Source organism: Gorilla gorilla, chromosome 10, assembly GCF_029281585.2.
Source record: "Gorilla gorilla gorilla isolate KB3781 chromosome 10, NHGRI_mGorGor1-v2.1_pri, whole genome shotgun sequence".
In the NCBI taxonomy this organism is placed as follows: Eukaryota; Metazoa; Chordata; class Mammalia; order Primates; family Hominidae; genus Gorilla; species Gorilla gorilla.
The window spans coordinates 116,138,991-116,159,107 of record NC_073234.2 but is presented as its reverse complement, the minus strand read 5'-3'; the positions used below and the strand labels follow the sequence as shown (position 1 = coordinate 116,159,107).

The 20,117-nt window shown below is 38.4% G+C and overlaps 1 protein-coding gene across 4 annotated transcripts in view; it reads right to left on the bottom strand.

The window, feature by feature from the left end:
* ANO4 (anoctamin 4) overlaps positions 1-20,117 on the bottom strand; it is a 417,441-nt gene that overhangs the window by 391,417 nt on the left and 5,907 nt on the right. For all 4 annotated transcript variants that reach the window (XM_055358773.1, XM_055358771.1, XM_055358774.1 and 1 more), the window contains exons 2-3: positions 9,445-9,528; positions 3,203-3,454 (exon numbers count right to left, since the gene is read on the bottom strand). In XM_055358773.1, coding sequence (XP_055214748.1) covers positions 3,203-3,454; positions 9,445-9,528 — 336 coding nt within the window. The remainder of the gene's footprint in view (positions 1-3,202; positions 3,455-9,444; positions 9,529-20,117) is intronic.

Genomic DNA, 20,117 nt, shown 5'->3' with positions numbered 1-20,117 from the left:
TGAAGAAATAATTTAATAATATATTCTGCATTCAATGTATTTGTACTAATATTTTAGATATATATTTTAAAATATTTTAATACTATTAGCATTTCAATATATTAATTAAATAATTTAAAACAAAAACATATGTGATCACGTCTTGTGAAATCATCTAACTTAACACCACACTGAATCAGAATGCTTGCCTTACTTGTCTGCCTCCTCCACTAGACTCTGAGCTCCTGAGATAGAGGTGATGCCTTACTTAATTTTCTCTCCCAAGGACTTATCACAATACATAACATGGAGTGGTAACTTAGCGTATATTGGATGGATGAATGGGTGAGTGGATGGATGGATAGATGGATGGACCAAGCTGGACACTGGAAACAGTTTTTCTGGGACCACTATGCAGTTTCACAAGTTGTTCACTGCACAAGGTGACAAGCAGGGTTAAGTAAAGTCTAATACAAGAGAATCTACTATAGAAGTTAGTCACACAATGAAGGGAGAGAATGATGGAATAGGATGGTGACAATAGCGAACACAGCTAAATAAAACGAGAGCTCAAGAAGCTCTAGTCATTTAGTTAGTGTTCTGCTATTAAGCAATCTTTCTAGGACTGCAGAATGGTGGGATTTATAAAATGGAAAAATGATTTTATAATGTGTTTGGGAAATTCTTAAACATAAGAAAATTCTCACAATCCATGAATAATTGTATAGTCATATTGTGCTTAAAACTTGTCAGCTCCTCTATATCAGTCCAAAAGTTTATAGAGAAGAGAGATAGCTTAGAATTGTGAAGGGATGTCTGGCAAAGTCTGGAATTTGTAGGGTATCCTAGTATAGCTGAACTGACTTATCTCACCTCAGAGTTTTCTTCTAACTAGCAACAGAAGCAAAAAATTAAGTATAAATGAGTAATAAAACTGTATTTTTAAAACAAAATGAAATTAACTTTATTCTTTAAAACACAAATAAAAAGAAAGGAAACTATAAGCTTTCACACAAAAATACATATTAAAATCAACAATTTGTTCTAAAAAAATCAAATAAATGTAATAATTGGCCTACACATCGCCATTGTCGAGACTTAGAAAAACTATACCAGCATCTATAACTTTCTATGATAAAATGATTATCACATGCTTGTGTAGTATATATTTGGATGTCCAGGCTTACTTTGTTAGGATACTAATAGTAAGAATAATAATAAGCAGTTGCTTGGAACAAATCAATATTTTATTGCTAATGGAAAGTTCCCAGGAATGAAGAGAATTATAGGCTTTTGTTTGTGAAAACCTCCAAGTTAAACATAGAAACCTTTATCCAAAAATCAGATTGACTCTGAGTATAGTGCTCTATGGAGGAGAAAAAAAGTCAACTAAGGGAACCATGATAAAATGTTAATCTGGCAGCTGCCATTTCACACCCCTCTTTGCCAAAAAATGCCATAAGCTTTCAGCTACCCTGGGCAAAGGAGGTACTTTATATATTAACTTCTGATTTTATTAAACTAAAGCAAGAAGAGTCAGCTTTCCTTCACAATAAAAGCAAAACCCAGAAAATTTTAAACTTACTGTACAGAAACATTTTCAAGTCCCAGATAGTGATTTGTTTCCGCTGTCAAACTGACCTTCAACAAGGACAGTCAGAAAGATGATTACTTTTGCCATGTGCAGAGCTGATGGTATGCAAATGTTCCCCAGTGCTCTTCATTACCAATCCCTGATATTTCAATTCAGCCATTTGACTAAAGAGCCTTTGGAGGGGGTCCTCCAGGTATGTTTGTGAACCGCAGGAATCAAAATCCCAGGAAGGAAAAGTCTGCCAAATGCAGATTGCTGAAGCTCACCCTGTGCCATGGACACAGCATCCCCTGGGGTAAGACCCAGGAATCTTCATTTTTAACAAGTGCAGTGCTGATTCTTAACCTTTAGTGAAGTCTGCAATCTACTGCTTTAAAGATTAGTTTTGATAATCTGGAACTTCTGCAACCTCAGCATCTCACCTCTAGGTGGCAGCATCTATAAATTGTTGAGTGTCGTGGTATCCCACCATTCAAAGATTTATTTCCAGAACCAGAATTACACATTGGATTTGGCTGACTAAACCATTACCTCTAAGTGCTGTATCTATAGAAGGAAAACATGGCAGGATAGATTTTGCATAATTTAAACCTCCAACTCAGATTTTAGAAATAAAAACAATTAACTGGCCATCCTTGCATGGCCATTTCTGCAGCTATTTCCAGTGTGACATAAGCGATAAATTTTAAGGCAGGATGTTGTAAGCATTCTTCTTGCCCTGACTGTTTAACTCATGACTTCCAAGGATCACATAGATCAGCAGTCAGCAAACATTTTCTATAAAGGGCCAGATAATAAATATTTCAGTGTTTGCAAGAGTACAATTACTCAACTCTGCCACTGTTATGTGAAAACAGCCATAGACAATACAGAAATGAATCAGTGTGGCTGTGTCCCAGGAAAACCTTATATATAAATACTGAAATGTGAATTTTATGTAACTTTCATGTGTATCAAAATATTGTTTAAAAACTTTTTTTCCAACCATTTAAAAATGTAAAAACTATTCTTAGTTCTCGGGCTGTACAAAAACAGGTAGCCAGCCAGATTTGGCAGTAGTTTGCAGACCCCTGAAATAGATCAATTTGGTGGAGCAACATGAATTGGTATTAACTACAGTATTCAAAGATGACTTTTTGATGACTTTTTTGAATACACGAGTTTAGTCCAAGATAGATATCTTGTCACTAAATAGAGCATTCAATAAATTAAAGCCATATGACATATCTTGAAATTCTGATTCAGAGTTCATTTCTAGATAACATTTTACCAAACAGAACTAGCACTTAGGTCAAATATTTCTATACACATTCAACCTTCCTTCTGGTATAGCAAAGCTATTAAAGGCCAGTGAGAGCTGGGCATGGTGGTGTGCGTGCCTGTAGTCCCAGCTACTCAGGAGGCTGAGGTGAGAGGGATTGCTTGAGGCCAGGAGTTCGATACCAGCCTGGACAACAAAGTGAGACCCCATCTCATTAAAAAGAAAAGCCAGTATGAACATAGAGGTATTGTTGGGGTCCATCACATCACACAAGCAGAAATACAAATGCAATTTATTCAGCAGGCAAATGCATGAAGGAATCTTATACACACCCAGTCCTGAATCTCCAACAGGAAGCCAACACTTACCTGTTGTGTCTTGACTCAGGGTTTCCTGGCTGCTACTGCTGTAAGAAGGCACTGGAGTGATAGACAGTGAGGCTGGACAGGACAAAGGTGTGGCCTGGTCAGTCTTGCGGGTGAAGGATCGGTGGTACACAGGGATGCCTGCATCTTTGGAGACGAAGAGAGGCAGATCTGATGGGAGGGTTGGTCTGCCTTGTACGTATGGATTTTTCCAGTGGGTAAGCCCAATTGCCACAGGCCCCGCAACGTCATAACCTGGTGAGATAAACATATTAGGTGAGTGGCAGCAATCAAAGCCATATAGTGTGCTTATTTTCATACTTCCCCAAAATCTTAGCTGTTAGTCAAACCAAATACCATTTGAGCTAAGAATGCATGTTCATAATAAACAGGCAGGCATCATCCCTCTTGATGGCTCTTGTTCACTTAATCAACTTATGTTTATTAAGCGCATGCTAAGTGCCCACTCTGCCTTCAAGGAACTCAGAGTCCAATCAATAAAGGAAATAAGACCTGTGTTCATAATAAAAAAAATTACTTAAGGCCTACTATAAGATAGAAACTGTGGAACTGATCTAGAATCCTCACAGCAATTGTACAAGGGGACTATCACAATTTCAGTTTTACAGATGAGAAAACTGGATCTCAACCTGGCCTACATCAAGTTCCAGAGGCAGAACTTCAGTGCAGATTTGACTCCAAAATCTATGTTCTTTCCCATAAACTACAACTAACTACAGTACAAAGCAAGATGAAAAAAACCATTTTAAAGTAGATCAGAAACTGCTCCTCAGGAGTTCGGGGGAGGGAGGCTTTCTAGGGATAGGGTCTGAGACATGGGGAAGGTAACAGGAATTTGGATGAACCTGAGGAATATTATGCTAAGTGAAATAACAGAAAATAAGTTTATGATCTCACTTATACACAAAATTTTTACATACATAAACTTTTATATATATAAATTATAAGGATTAATTTACATTAAATTATAAAGATTTTATATATATACAAATTATATATATATAAAGATTTAGATATATATAAAGATTTAGATATATATATAAAGATTTAGAGATATATATATAAAGATTTAGATATATATAAACAAAGAGTGGACCGGTGATTACCAGGAGCAAGGAGGATCAGAAGACGTAGGTAAAAAAGTACCAAGTTGTAATTAAGTTACGTAATATGAATAAGTCTAGAGACTTAATATACAGCATGAGAACTAGAGTTAATAACTTCATATTGTGTGAACTGGAAATTTGCTAACAGTAGATTTTAGGTGCTCTTACCACACACATGTTAAAAAAGGTAACTGTGATATGATGGTCATGTCAAGTTGCTTGACTGTAGTAATCATTTCACTATGTATACCAAGACATTATGTTGTGCACCTTGAATATATGCGGTTAAATATATAAATATATAGTATCTGATTCATCATAAACACTTAATAAATAAATATATGTTCTTTTTCCAAAAAAATAAAAAGTCTCTAAGGAACTTTGGACTCTCTAAGATTTCAGGTTTTAGCATTTCTTATATAAAATTACAGCTAATTTATAGCATATACTTAATTTTGAAAAAATATAGTTCACACAGGTCTTTTTTGTTTAGGAAATTTCTACATCATTTACTCTGAAAATGGAGTTCATTAGCAAATATTTTAATCCGCATTATTGATATAAATGAGCTATGACAAGATCTGCATAATTATGATGGACTATAAATAGATGAGTCTCAATTTAAAAGCAACAATGAAGCCACAGTATTTTGAAGAGACAACCATCCAAGAGAACAGCTGATACCCAAGGGGCAAAGAATAGAAATGTCACATTGGCAGCATTGATAGCCTGCTCATCCTCCCTCACCCACCATCATGTCCCCTCTTGGGGAGGGAGGCAGGAACAGGGGTCTCAATTCCCACTGAACCCAAAATTGTGAAGAAAGAGATAGAAAGAACACCCCAAATTGTAAGCTGTCTTGAGAAAAAATAATGTTAACTATGTGGTTCTTAAATCTCTCATACATGGCTAAAATGGGAATTTATCTAGAAAATAAGGAGCTAATCGAGCATCTCATGGATAAATAGAATAGTTTTAGAAGGAGTCTTTCTTCCGTTCCCTGGATTTTTTGACCCCCCTGCTTTGGACAAGACATAGGTTCATCTAGGAACCACATTACTAGGAAATCCACACATATGCTATTTTCCTAAATGGAACACCCTCACAAATGTGACACTTCTGTGTGAGATGACTATTCTGTAAGAGAAGGACTGAAGTACAAGAAATGAAAGAAAACAAAGGAGATTTTAGAAAACACCTCTTGGATGATCCATAGATCTGTCCTCCCTCTAGTGCTTTGAGTCTAAGTTTGTAAAGTATTTTTGTTCTTACTATAAATATTGCAAAAGTGCTTTGCACTGGACAGACTGTGAGCAGTGGATATTGTCCATTGCCTATGCAGAATCATTCCCCTCCTCCCTCCCAACAGAGCCACAACTTCATTTGGGAATCTGTCCCACCCCACACAGCCTTGTGACCCAGGACACAAGGCTCCTTCCCATCCTCATCCCTGTCCAAAAGCCTCAGGTGGGCCTGATAGGGCTAAAGACAATGCCATCTCCCTTGTCAATGATTGGCTCAAGGATGGGGTCTTGGGACGCAGCCCTGCCCAGTGAGATAGGAGGAGTCTGTCAAGGAGCTGCAGGGGAAAGTTTCTCAGCTCCTAGAGCAATGGCCGGAGGAGGGCACCAAAACTTCTTTCCCTGTGATCATTGTCAGGTCTGAGTGCAGTTCCTGAAACCCTGCAGCCATGTGGCTGCCACCATGAAGATAAATTGAGAGAGGAAGGCACAGGGGAGAAGGCCTTTCACAATGTCACTGAGCAGCCTAATCAACCCATCCTAAGGACAGGCCTGCCTCTGGTGTTCCTGTTATGTGAAATAATAAATTTCCTATCGTTTCGGGCAATTTGAGCCAGGGAACTGAAGCAGTATTCAAGAGCCTTCTGGTTACGCCGGCACCTTCTGGGAAGATTAAGCATCTGTCATACCCACCTCCCCTTCAGAGGTTAGTTTTCTAGGGCTGCTGTGACAAAGTACCACAAACTGGGTGGCTTAAAACAACAGAAATTTATTCTCTCATGGTTCTGGGGGCTGCGAGTCCAAAATAAGGTGTCAGCAGGGCTGTGCTATCTCTGAAGGCTCTAGAGGAGAATCTGTTCCATGCCTCTCTCCAGGCTTCTGGTGTTGCCAGAAATCCCAGGGTATTCCTTGGCTTGGAGATGCATCACTCATATCTCTGCCTCTGCCATCACACAGCTCTCCCTGTATGGTCTCTGTGTCTCTTCCCTTCTTATAAGGACACTAGTCACATTGGAGTAGGGCCCACCCTAGTCCAGATGACCTCATCTTAACTTAACTACACCTGCAAAGACCCTATTTCCAAATACAGTCACAATCACAGGTACTGGGGATTCGAACTTCAAAGTATCTTTTTGGGGGATACATTTCAACCCAACACCCTGACATGGTAGCTAAAGCTGACTGGACCAGGGAAGGCCACTTGGCCCAAGTCTGCAAGACGTCAGGTAACAAGAGTGTCATCCAATACGAGCCCAATGACCTGGGCTCAAATTGCAGCTCTTACTCTCATATGTCCTTAGGCAATTCTTTACCCTCTCAGGGACTCCATCTCCTCATTTATAAAATGGGGGAAAATATCACTGTTTACCTCAGGATCTTTTTGAGGATTAAATGAGTAAATACAGAAAAAGTAGTTAGAACACAGTGCTTGGCAAAAAGAAAGCTCCCCAAAAGTGTTTGTTAGCTACTGAATCATCCTCACACTATCTACCCCTCCATTTTCATTGAAAAAAAGCACCTTAAAAGAGAAGTCTCTACTCACAGCCCTCCCCTCCCTATTCAGAGCTCTGCAACGTGGCTCCCATCCCACCACCCACTCACGTGGCTCTCACGATGTCACCAAGGCAGACTTTAATTTTCAACCTCCTCAGTCTGTCCTAGAAATTCTCTGGGCTTTCCAAGAAAGGTGCCTGCTTGGTTCTCCTACCTCTGTCATTATTTCTACCCTCACCGTGCTTCCCCCAAAGATTGTTCCTTGGTCCTCCACACACACACAAAACGTACTAATTCTCACTCTTATTATCTCATCTTCTTCCAAAGATTTGACTGAACTCTCTGTGCAGATAGTGCCAATATCTTCATCTCCTGAACATGTTCTCCATATTTCTAATTTTCTGTGAGGCATTCTGACGTGAGAAGTCTCACAAGCACATCAAATCAACACATCTAACCTATCACCATCACATCCTCCCTCTTCCTGACTTCCACATTCCTGGGAACAGCTCAGACTCTGTCACCCTGATGCAAAATCTCAGGGAACACTTACTATCCCCATATCCAGCCAATGACTAGTCCTGCCAGCAATTCCATCCCTCTCCCCCGAGACCTGCCTCTTCATCCCACCTCCCTAGTTGATTTCTGTCTCATGTCAAGACCACAGTCACAGCTACTAACTCTGTTACAACACCAGATTCTCCCATAGGAACTCCATCCTGTTCACCACCATAATAATCTTCTCTCATCCATATATTTGTCTTGTCATCCCCCTACTGTGAACCCTAAATGTCCTCCTACTACTTAGCTAATGTTTAATGTCTCACTAATGTCTCTGGGAATGGCATTTTAGGTTGCTCAGTGTTTTCAAACCAGGGTCTGTGAGCTCGCCACGAGAATTTTTAAACTGTCTTTGTTTCTCATTTAAAAGTTAATCATTTAAAAATTAATACAAGCATATTCTGAACCAAGTCCTGCCACTTGATTTTAATGCCTGGGTTTACTTTTGTGTTTCTATCAGGTTTGGCACCAATTGGTACAATGAATGAGAAAAGGGGAGAGATGGATATGCCGAGGTACATTCATGGCAAATGAAGATTCAATAACCGCACATCAGTGAGCATTAACATTGATTTCACAGGGGGTTGAACTCAGAAAGGTGGCAGCAATGCAGAGTCATCATGATGTACCTAGCAGTAAAACTGTACTGCACTCAAAGAACCAACATCACTGCAGCCAGTACCCCACTGCATTACAAGCAGTGACTGCATTTCAGCAAAATAACAACATACATCATATTCAATTAGTGTGGTAAATTTGTATTTTTATTTGGGTTACTGAATTTTAAATCTCATCTGCAAAATCAATTTTAATGGCTATTTGGAATGCAAGGTGTCTATATATAGTTCTATGTTTGAACATACTTAAGTAACCTCATAATAAAAATAATTTAAATCCATTTTAGAGGTTCATCATTAATGCTTTGCATAGGCATCCACATTGCTGGAGTTCGAGAAGCCATGGCATAGTGTTTAAGAGTATAGGATTTAGTGTCAAACAGACCTAGAATGAAATCTTGGGTAATTAATTTCTAGCTGGGTGGCAAAGCGCAAGTTTCCTCATCTGTAAAATGGAGAAATAACAGTAACTTGCTCATAGAGTTCTGATTAAGTAAAATAATGTATGCAGGGAGTCAAGAGCAGCTGGCAGGCAATAAGTGCAAAATAAGCATAAGCTGTAGCTATTACCTTCACTTTTCTTTTCTGATCTCTAAGTCACTGCCCAACATTCTAGAATCAAGAAAGTTTTGAAAGGAAATGGAAAGGAGAAGAAGGATTCAACCAAAAGAAAAATGGCACGGCTCACTCTTCTACTTTCGACCAAAGTAACCAGTGTTTAAGGTTGAGTGAGCATAACAAGGAGAAAGTCTCACTTTGATTTTCAGCATCACTCTAACACTTGCTTAGCATGTTCTCCAAACAGCAAAGAGTAGACTTTTACCATGCATTTTCAATTTGCACTTATTTCTTTTAAAAATAGATTAATATAAATCTTTAAAAAGTAATTCGATTGTACTATCAAGTGCATAATAGTACAGGTGCTACAAAAACGAAAGGGTTAAAGCAAATGATGAAGATCTGGGAACAAGAGATGACTTCTTATCTCCCTGGACATTTCCTCCATCTAATTCCATGCAAAAGCAGTAAAAATCCACAAGAGGGCGATCCAGAAAGGTGAGTCCACAAGCAATTGCTCTGATTCTGAAAATAAATGCCTATGCATTTACATTTTCTTCCCTCTCCTCCCCAGCCGCCCCCTTGACCTCCAGCTTTTCCAGGCAATAATATTTTTTAAAAAAAATCAAAATGACACTAGTGCTCACCTATGGTGATCTGGCTGACACAACTGTAGTAGCTGCCCGTTGTTGCAGAGGAAAGGTTATAACTTCCGCTGCTCACATCTTTGTCTGTTAAGAAAATAAAAGACAAGAAGGTTAATTATAACTTAATAGACACCATGACCACAATGGAAATATATGACTGGTGGTAAATAAACCAGCTCTCCTTGTCTATGACACAGGTAGTCTCATACTCATTCATTGGTTCACCCATCAACGTTTAGGGAGAGCCAGGTGCCAGACCCTGGGATGGGCACTTAGAACATATCAATAAACAACCCAGACAGCTACACACAGGCAATTGCAGTTTCATGTCATCATTATTACAATGGGAGAGTGAAGAGTGCTTGGGCAGTTGGGGGCAGGGAGTTAGACAGGAGAGAGGGTGCCTGACCCAGACTATAGACTAAAGAGTATCAGGTAAGGTTTATTGGAGGAAATTTAACATCCTAATGAAAACCTAAAAGGTGAGTACTATCTGACTGGGCAAAAAGTGGATGAATTGAGGGAAACGATGCAGGCAGGGGAGCTATCATCCCCATCCTCCATCCTCTGGAGGCTGAGAGGCCACAGGCAGCTTCGTGGGTTAGCAGCTGAATGCAGTAAGGGAAGGAGAGATGAGCAGCAGCCAGGTTGCAAAGGGTCTTGTAAACCAAGTTAACAAGTTTGGCTTCTGCCTAGAAAGCAGGATCCTATTTTTGTTTTAGGAAGATCACTTTGTGGCAGTTTCCAGGATAGATTGGAGGACACTGAGATGAGAGTAGAAGGACTTATTTGCGAGGCTGCTGCAGTATTCTGACGAGAAATAGTGGTGGTCAAACCATGGGAGGAGTGGCAGTGGAGACAGAGAGGGGTAGATGCAATGCCCTCAAAAGCTAAAAGTGCAGCACAGGCATCAATTTCCTTATTACCATGAACAGAAAATGTTCTAGGCAGAGGGGGGCAAAAGAAATCAAAGCCTCACAGGTGCACTGCATATCAGCATTTTCACCCACAACATTTCATGCACGAGGTAGGTGCCACCCTTACATCTCTGATGGAAAGGCTGAGAATCCAGGTGGCTGAGTGCCATGCCCAAGGTCACACTGACAGCATGTGGCAGAAGAGAGCTCAAATCTATATCAGGAGTATTTGAAATTGTTTATGAAACATTGCAGGAACACGAAATTTAAAAACTCCTAGAAGATAACATAGGAAAAACATCTAGATGGCAGTGATGTTTTAGATATAACGCCAAAGACAAGATCCATGAAAAAAATAATGCATACACTGGATTAAAAACTGCTACTCTATGAAAGATAATACAAACAGAATGAGAAGACAGGGCACAGACTGGGAGAAAATATTTGTAAAACACATATCTGATAAAGGGTTGTTATATAAAGTACACAAAGAACTCTTAAAACAACAATAAGAAAACAAATAAGCTGACTTAAAAAAATGGGCCAATCACTTTTACAGACACATCACCAAAGATGATACAGATGGCAGATACACACATGAAAAGATGCTCCACATCAGACACCAGAGAAATGCAAATTAAAACAAACATAAAATACCACTACACATTTATTAGAATGGCCAAAATCTGGAACACTGACAAGACCAAATGCTGGCAACAGGACCTCTATTGCTGGTGAGAATATAAAATGGTACAGCCATTCTAGAAGACAGTTTGGCAATTTATTACAAAACTAAACATACTCTTACCATATCATCCAGCAATCACACCCCTTGGTATTTGGTATTTACCCAAAGAAGCTGAAAACTTACGCCCATCCAAAAACCTACATACAGATGTTTATAGCAGCTTTATTCATAATTGCTATAACTTGGAAGTAACCAAGATGTCCTTCCGTAGAGGAATGGAAAATAAAACTGTGGCATATCCTAGCAGCTTTATTCATAGTTTCCATAACTTGGAAGCAACCAAGATGACCTTCCATAGAGGAATGGAAAATAAAACTGTGGTATATCCAGACAATGGAATATTATTCAACACTAAAATGAAATGAGCTATCAAGTCATGAAAAGACATGGAGGAACCTTAAATGCATAATACTAAGTTAAAGAAACCAATCTGAAAAGGCCAAATTCTTTATGATTCCAACTATGTGACATTCTGGAAAAGGCAAAACTATGGAGACAATAAAAAGATTAGTGGTTGCCAGGGGTCAGAGTGGAGGGAAGGAATAAACAGGAACACCACATAGGATTATTAGGGCAATGAAATTAGTCTGTATGATACCACAATGGTGGATACAAGTCATTATTAAATTACCCAAACCCATAGGATATACAACAACCAAGAGTGAGCCCTAATATAAACTATGGATTTTGGGTGATTATGATGTGTTGATGTAGGTTCATCAATTGTAAAAAATGCACCACTCCAGTGGGAGATATTGATAACAGGGGAGTATATGTGGGGACAGGAGGGTTTGGGAACTCTTCTGTAACTTCCTTTTAATTTTGTCATGAACCTAAAACTGCTGTAAAAAAATTAACTCTTAACATAGGGTATAAGTGATTTTAAAATATTATAATAAATATATGTTGTCTAATATAAGCCACTACAGGTTAGAAGAGTTATATTAAATAGTCGCAACACTGGTCTAAAGGCAACATTTGAACATTATGTGACAATAAGAAAATTCTGATCCATAATGGTGGAAAGTATAGGTCTGAGGGGAAGAAATAATTATTAGGATTTAGTCAAATGCATGCAAAGAGAAAAGATGCCTAGAAACATATCAATTCAGACTTTAATGGGAACACAATGTGGATTGACAGAGAAGATGGCTTTGTAGGTGAATGTTCTTAGGAGGAAAGAACAGCAGGTACCTGGACAGAGAAGCCAGGAAATAGGAGTCATCTTTAAGGGGTTTTCTATAGGTGCCCTTGGTTTGAAAGCAGTTGGGAAGTATTGACAAAAGCAGGTGGCAAGCCAGAGGACAGAGAAACAGTGGTGGCTCTCAGAGGCCAGTGCGCATTCACAAACAGAAAGGTAAATGCTAGGAAATATTTTTAAAACTATTTTTAATATGGGAAAACTAATTCTAGCAAGTGTATGTGGCCAACTCTTTCCCTAAGAAACATCTCCAAACTATCTCCAATCTCTAGAATGCTTCCTGAACAGCTAGCCACACCTCCAATAATAGCATTGGGCATGCAAGATTACACTGGTTTACACACCTCCTCAACCATGAGCTTGTCCAGGGAAGACCCACATGTTATCCAATTTGCAATTTCCAGAGTTTAGTGCTGTGGCTGGCATAAGGTAAATGCTCAATGAATGTTCGTTGGTTTTAAAAAAGGAAGGAACAAAATTAAAGAAGGAACAAAAAAATAATTAATTCTCCTTCCTATTAATTTGAGAGAGGTTGCTGTGATCAAAGAGAAAGCACTGGGATGAGAGTGCTAAGTTGGAAGCCCAGCTTTGCTACACATAACCTCTTTGAACACGGCCAAGCTGTTTAATTTCCTTAAGTACTGATTCCTCCACCTGCAAATGGTAACAATAGTGCTTATCTCACTTTTGGGGGGCAGGGGAGGAGGTACGGTTTAAAAAAATAAATCAGCTACATGAAATCCATAGTTAGCAAATAATTCTGTATATATTTGTGGAATTTGCTGAATCAATAAAATTCAGATTTAAAACATATCAAACTAAGTACTCTAAAGTTGTCATTCCTCATTCTTTTTAAACCCTTCTCTAGGGATCTATCCTTATAAGATTTTGGAAGGAAGAAGACTTTCACAGGACAGGTCAATGGCACCAAAAAATGTAAACAATCAGAGAGAGAGAGAGAGAGATTTATAAGCACAGAAATGACTATGAATGGGGAGGAGAAAAGGAATGAAGAAGAAAAAGTATAATGAGAAATTAGTAATCAACAAAGAAGCAGAATGCTTGAAATAGGAAATGAATGCCTAGGAAAAGGCTACGAACAGCAAAACTATGGCAATTTGAATCAAGCCTGAATGGTAAAACGAGGGCAACAATTTTGGTGGCAGTATTTTGAAAAGACTCCAAGAGCAAAAGTACAAAGAGCCGTGGCAATTGCAAGTGCAAAGTGATGACCTGAAGGAAGGTGTTCTTACCTACTGGAATTAAAACAAAAAGGCTAGATTTTACAGAAGAGCCTGAATATCCATTTAATCCTTTAAGAACCACCTAGAGTTAAATGACAAAATCATGTAACTAGTGGGAAAACTTGAGACTATGAATGAGATTAATGAACATTGTGGTTTCTAGAGTCAGTATCCAGATTAAACAGTCTATTCCAACCCCTGGACACATTATTTCCTCTCTATGTGGCTTTGTTTCCTCATATGTAAAATGGGAATAATAAAGGCCCCTATATTATAACATTATATGAGCATTCAATTATTTAATACATGAGAAAGTCTTTATATAACAGGACCTACCACATAGAACATGTTTAATTAGTGTTACCTTTTTTTTTTTTTTTTTGAGACAGAGTTTTGCCCTTGCTTTTATTGCCCAGGCTGGAGTGCAATTGTGTGATCTCAGCTCACTGCAACCTCCAGCTATATTTTTATTTCATACTTATAAGAAACAGGATATCCATAAGATGGAATCCCAGATAGCAAAGAAAATTAAAGTGAAGCTACACAAAATATTATGAATGAGTCTCACAAGCAAAATATGGAATGAAAGGAGCAAACTGAAAATAATATCTGTGAATCCACTTATAAAAATTTCAACAAACACAACTAAATTATATTGTTTATTAATGCATAATGGATGGTAAAACTATAAAGAAAAGCAACAAAATAATTAGCACAAAAGTCAGCGTGGTGGTTCCACTGACGGGGAAGAAGTGAGTTTGCGTTATGAAAGAGTATGGGGCAGGGGTGGGTTCGGGGATGCTGGAAGTGTTCTGTTTCTTAACCGAGGTGGCGGCTACATGGCATTCATTTTATAATTATATATTACATTACACATTTTTCTTCCTCACTTGTCTACATGTATATTATAGTTCACTATAACTTTTTTAAAGAAATAGAGAAGTGCGGAAATTATGGCAGGGCAAACCTAGAATACAAATTCTGTAAAAGTACCTAGGAAAAAGAAAAGGTGGTGGAATTAGACACCATCAGTTACTGAGCACTCACTCTTTGTCAGGCACTATGCTGAACATTTATTATTTCACTTATACCCATTATTTAAGCTTCAAAACAACTCTTTTAAGGTATAACTCTATTATGCAGATGAGGAATTAGGGGCTCAAAAAATTAAAGAACTTGCCCAGAGTCACACTCACAGGAAGTCACAAAGCTGGAATCAGAATCCAGGTTTGTCTTACACTAGAAAAGCAATTGAGAGCAGAGGCAAAGACAGGAGGAGGACAGATTAATATCACAAGTTGGGTTAGGCAGGTTCCTCCTGTATCTGGTGTTACATCTTTGACAGTCAGGTATCTGATGTGCTAAGCATTGAGGCTCCATACAGAACAAGATCTACTGTTTTCAGAGGACTGCTTAGCAAAAAAGTGTGGACAAAACACACATTTTATTTATCTCAAATTATTTGGGGGCGTGCTCATAAACAATACAATCTTATAACAAAAGAAAATAAAGCCCATCTCAACAATTAAACTATCTTACCTTTCATCCTAACCGCCACGAAAAAGAAAGCACAGTGCCTATTTATGTCTTTCCACTGAATGTGGAATTCTTGTAAATATGTGGGCAACTCTACTGTCAATATAAAATAATAATTTTCATGTCTAATATAGGAGGGTTTAAAAAAAGAATAAAAGTAAAATACTAAATAATAATAGAATACAAGCCAGGAGCTGGGTGCTCAAAGTATTGTTTGGAGGAGAGGTTAACATATTAAATTTAGAGTTAGTTAAACAAAATATAATGAACAGGTGTAGAATTTGTTAAGATTGAAGTAAAAGTACAAGGGCAATTATTAAAACAGCAGAAATAGACTACATTTCCAAACCAGTTAGTTGTGTTCAAAGGGGTAGGGATGGGGTAGGGTGGTGAGGAACAGTGGGAGAAGGAATATAACAAAAAAGTTCAACTTTGATAAAGGAAATAAATGAGGGGGGAAATCATAGGAAAAATACAGAGAAAGAACAAAGTAAAATGGTTAAAAATAATTTCAAATATAGTAGTAATAACAATACATGTTAATGGTCTAAATTTGCTATTTAAGAGACTATGAGATGGATTTCTAAAAACAACAACAAAAAAAAACTAAATGCTGTTTGTAAGAGAAACATCTAAAACCTAAGGACACAAATGTTGAAAGCAAAATATTTATAAAGAGGCAGCAAGCAGATACTAACCAAAATAAAGCCAGGGTACCTATATTACTTTTAGGAAAAAGGCTTTAAGACAAAAAGCATTATTAAGGATAAAGGTGGTGAGTAATAATGATGAAAGGTTCAGAGTTCAATTATCCAAGAAGGTATAAACAAACGTTAAATCTATATGGCCAGAATAAAATAATCTGAAACCTATGAAGCAAAAATTAACAGAACTACAGGGAGTAACAGACAAACCTACCATGAGAAGAATGATTTTAACATACTTAATAACTGATTGCTTGGGCAAGAAAAATTTTAGTAAAAACACTGAAAATTTGAACAGTACAATTAATCTCAATTTAATGGACAGTTATTGAATGCTTCATCTGACAGTCAGGGAATATATATTCTTCTTAAGCCCATGGTGAAGTATTATAAAACTTGACCATACTTTAGACCATAAAGCAAATCTCAACAATTAAAAAATAAATCAATATCATTACAGGCCATGTTTTTCAACCCTAATCTGTGATGATAAAAATCAGAGTAGAAGTCCTTTTTAGGGAATGGCGGGGGAGGGGGGGGGGTTACCGGGGCAACTATCAAATATTATTATCTGCACTTTTCTGTGTGTGTGTATAAATTACCAATTTTTTTCAAAGTTTTTTTAATGTTGCACTACTGGCCAAACAAAACAGAGAATATAAGCATATTTCTATCAAGCAAAACACAACCAAAAATGTCTAAATTAAAAGAATAGAATTCCAAGTCTAGTTCCTTTAACCAGGGCCACTTTATACAGTTCACATGCATAAGTCATGGTAGCATTCACTATATAAGCACCAACTACTGTTCTCTACCACCCTGCTCCTCCGAGTGCAGTCTCTTGAACAGCAGCAGCTGCACCACCTGAGAGTCCATTAGAAATGCAGAATTCCAGGCTCCCCCGAAGCTACTAAATCAGTATTTTCATTTTCACAAGATATCCAAATGATTTGCAGTCTCATTAAACTGAGCAGCACTGATCTACAGCTTAACTTTAAGGCCCATAAGCAAAACTCTCAAGGCCTTAGGAATCAACCAAAGACTTTTTTGACCTGTATGATCTGCCCTGCGCTGGGAATGGGAGAATTACGAGTGTAATCAGGAAGGGAGAAACACAAGAAATAGATTAGTTCACAATATTCATAGACTGAGGCTGAGAAGAGAAATGGCATGCATCGTGTGATTCAAAGAGCTTCTTTTTAAGAAAGACCTGCCCCAAGGCAGAAGGGTCTTAAAAATAAAAAGAAAGGACATATTTTTTCACTGAAGTTTAACACAGATACAATAAAATGCCCAAATCCCAAGTGCACAACTCAGCGAAAATTATCACAAAATGAACACATCACGTAACTACCATGAGGAGAAGTCCATCTCCAAGTAATTTCAGGTGAGAGGACATTACTTGAGAGAATTACCTGACAATCATAATAGGAAATGCTGAGTGGCTTTCACATCACGAGGTAAATGGCAAGTTAGACTGGCAGCCAAACCCAGGCTGGGTTCTGAGGGGTGACCGCTCAGATTGCTAGAAATACAAGAATGATGGGCTCCTTCCCTTTCTTTTCTATTGAGGTAATGGTACCTGGAGGGTTAAGTCATTTGCTCTTCATCACACAACTAGAAAGTGGGAGAACCAGAACTGATATCCTGACATGAGTCTAGCCCAAGAAGTAAGTAGCATTTACTGAAGCAATTGTTTTAAGTTATTCATCTTCATGTCATCCATTTCACTCTGATTTGGGGAAATTTCACTAATTCTTATAATCGCTTGATTATTGTTTATAAACTATGAAGCTCCAAAGTCCTTATTTTAGGCATAGGCCAGGTTGACAGTTAAGATAGCAATTTCTGGCCGGGCACTGTGGCTCATGCCTATAATCCCAGCACTTTGGGGGCCGAGGCGGGTGGATCACAAGGTCAGGAGATTGAGACCATCCTGGCTAACACGGTGAAACCCCGTCTCTACCAAAAATACAAAAAATTAGCCGGGCATGGTGGTGGGCGCCTGTAGTCCCAGCTACTCGGGAGGCTGAGGCAGGAGAATGGCGTGAACCCTGAAGGCGGAGCTTGCAGTGAGCAGAGATCGCGCCACTGCACTCCAGCCTGGGTGACAGAGTGAGACTCCGTCTCAAAAAAAAAAAAAAAAAAGATACCAATTTCCCTGACAAAGACACAGGGACTAGAAGCTGAGGTAAAGCCTTCTCCTGGAATCCACAATCCACAAAGGCTGAGCAAACAAACATCTCACTCACAAGAAAGTAAGGAGAAATTTTACAAAGAAAAGGTTTTCATTAAACCTTTCAAAACATATTACAAGCCTGCTTATATACAGGGACAGATGAAAGCCAAGAACTTACCAAACAGAAGAATCATGCGTAACTACTGACTCTGCAAAAATATTCACCATCTGATTCCTTTAATAACTACCTACACTGGCGCACTAGAAATACCATTTAATTTACAAAATATATGTTTATTGTATAGAGTGAGTTGTAACTACTTACTGCATCTGATTTTTTAAAAAGCAATCTAAATTGTTTATAAAAGGTTCTAAAGAACCGACTAGTAAGAAAAAAATGTAGTTCACTTGTGTATGTACATGTATACATGTGGGTATTCCTCAGAAATATCAATGTGTTGATTTAGTCCATGTTTGCTGTGTAAGTTAATATTCAAGACCTATTCTTTCCTCCTAGCTGGGTAATCTCTATCTCCTCACCTAACCTCCCTGGGCCTGGACTTTCTTTTTGTTGTGACTGAAATTCATCCATTCAAAAAACATATAGTAGACACAGGCTGGTCCCAGGTGGAAAGTGGTGGCTTGGGAGGTCTCTCCCTAAGGTGCTGAAAAATCATTCAGAGGACATAAAGTGTGTTTCCACTGGAAAGAGCTTTTCCTATGCAAACAGATCTCTTTGTTACTATTATAAAACAAAGACAGTATTGCTGTTTTCATAACGTTTTTACATTTATTATGTGCCACTTCACTAGAAGACAGGCAGGAGAGATACTAGTTGAAGTAGTAATAGCTCTAGTAGTATTCTCCTCTGCAACCTGCATCAGACCTGAGTGAGACCCAGACTCCCAGAGGGCAAAGCCATCTTTTACTCATCTTGCATCCTCAAACCCTGCTCTCGGCCTAATGCATAGAAGGCATAAGAAATGTTTGCCAAAGCCTCCCGTAAGCTTTCAAATACTTGAATCACCTTTCCTGCATTTTAAATACTGTGTCTGGTGCTCATTATCCCGGCTTCCCTTTGAGTCCACTTCTAGCAGCAGGCACTGTGACAAAAACCCTTTCATGAACCCTAATTAGAGAAAAGCCTTTCCTTTCCTACTTACACCTACTTGATTCACTGTTGAAAATCTTATATTCTGTTTTCATTATCTTCAGGAGGTAAAGATTCATGCCTTATTATTACATCATAAGATCCATGAAACAGGCAAGGTTTTTTTTGTTTTTTTGTTTGTTTTTTGTTTGTTTTTGTTTTGCTTCCTGAACCTACAACAGTGCCTGACACACAGTAAGCACTCACAAAGCCTATTTTAAATTGTTTGTTCTAGAAACTTCCTTGGGAGCTGTGGACTGTGTGTCTAGGGCTACATTCTAGTAGAAAAATCCACATTGTTACTTATTGTGAGCTGAATGTGTCCTCCCAAAATTCATATGTTAAGGCCCTCACTAACCCCCAGTGTGATAGTATTTGGGGATGGGGCATTTGGGACATAATTGGGTTTAGATTTTAGATGTTTGAAAGCACTCTAAATTGTTTATAAAAGGTTCTAGAGAACTGACTAGTAAGAAAAAAACGTAGTTTACTTGTGTATGTACATGTATACATGAGTGTGTTCCTCAGAAATATCAATGTGTTGATTTAGTCCACACTTCCCGTGTATTTTATAGGTTTACGAAAAAAGTTAATATTCGAGACCTATTCTTTCCTCCTAGCTGGGTAATCTCTATCTCCTCTATCTTCTTGTTCATGAGGATGGGCCCCTGGTGATGGGATTAGTTCCCTTATAAGAGACAGAGATCCCACTCTGTCCCTGAGCATACACCAAGGAAAGGCCACGTGAGCATCCAGCAAGAAGGTGACTATCTACAAGCCAGGAAACAGGCCCTCACCATACATTAAATCTGCCACCACCTCCATCAGGGACTTCCAGCCTCCAGAACTATGAGAAACAAATATCTGTTGTTTAAGCCACCCAGACTTTGGCATTTTGTTATATAGCAGCCCAGAGCAGACTATGACACTGTTACAAAAAAACATAACATTTTAAAGGAAAGAATTAAAATGCTGCTTCTCAGAATCAAAAAAA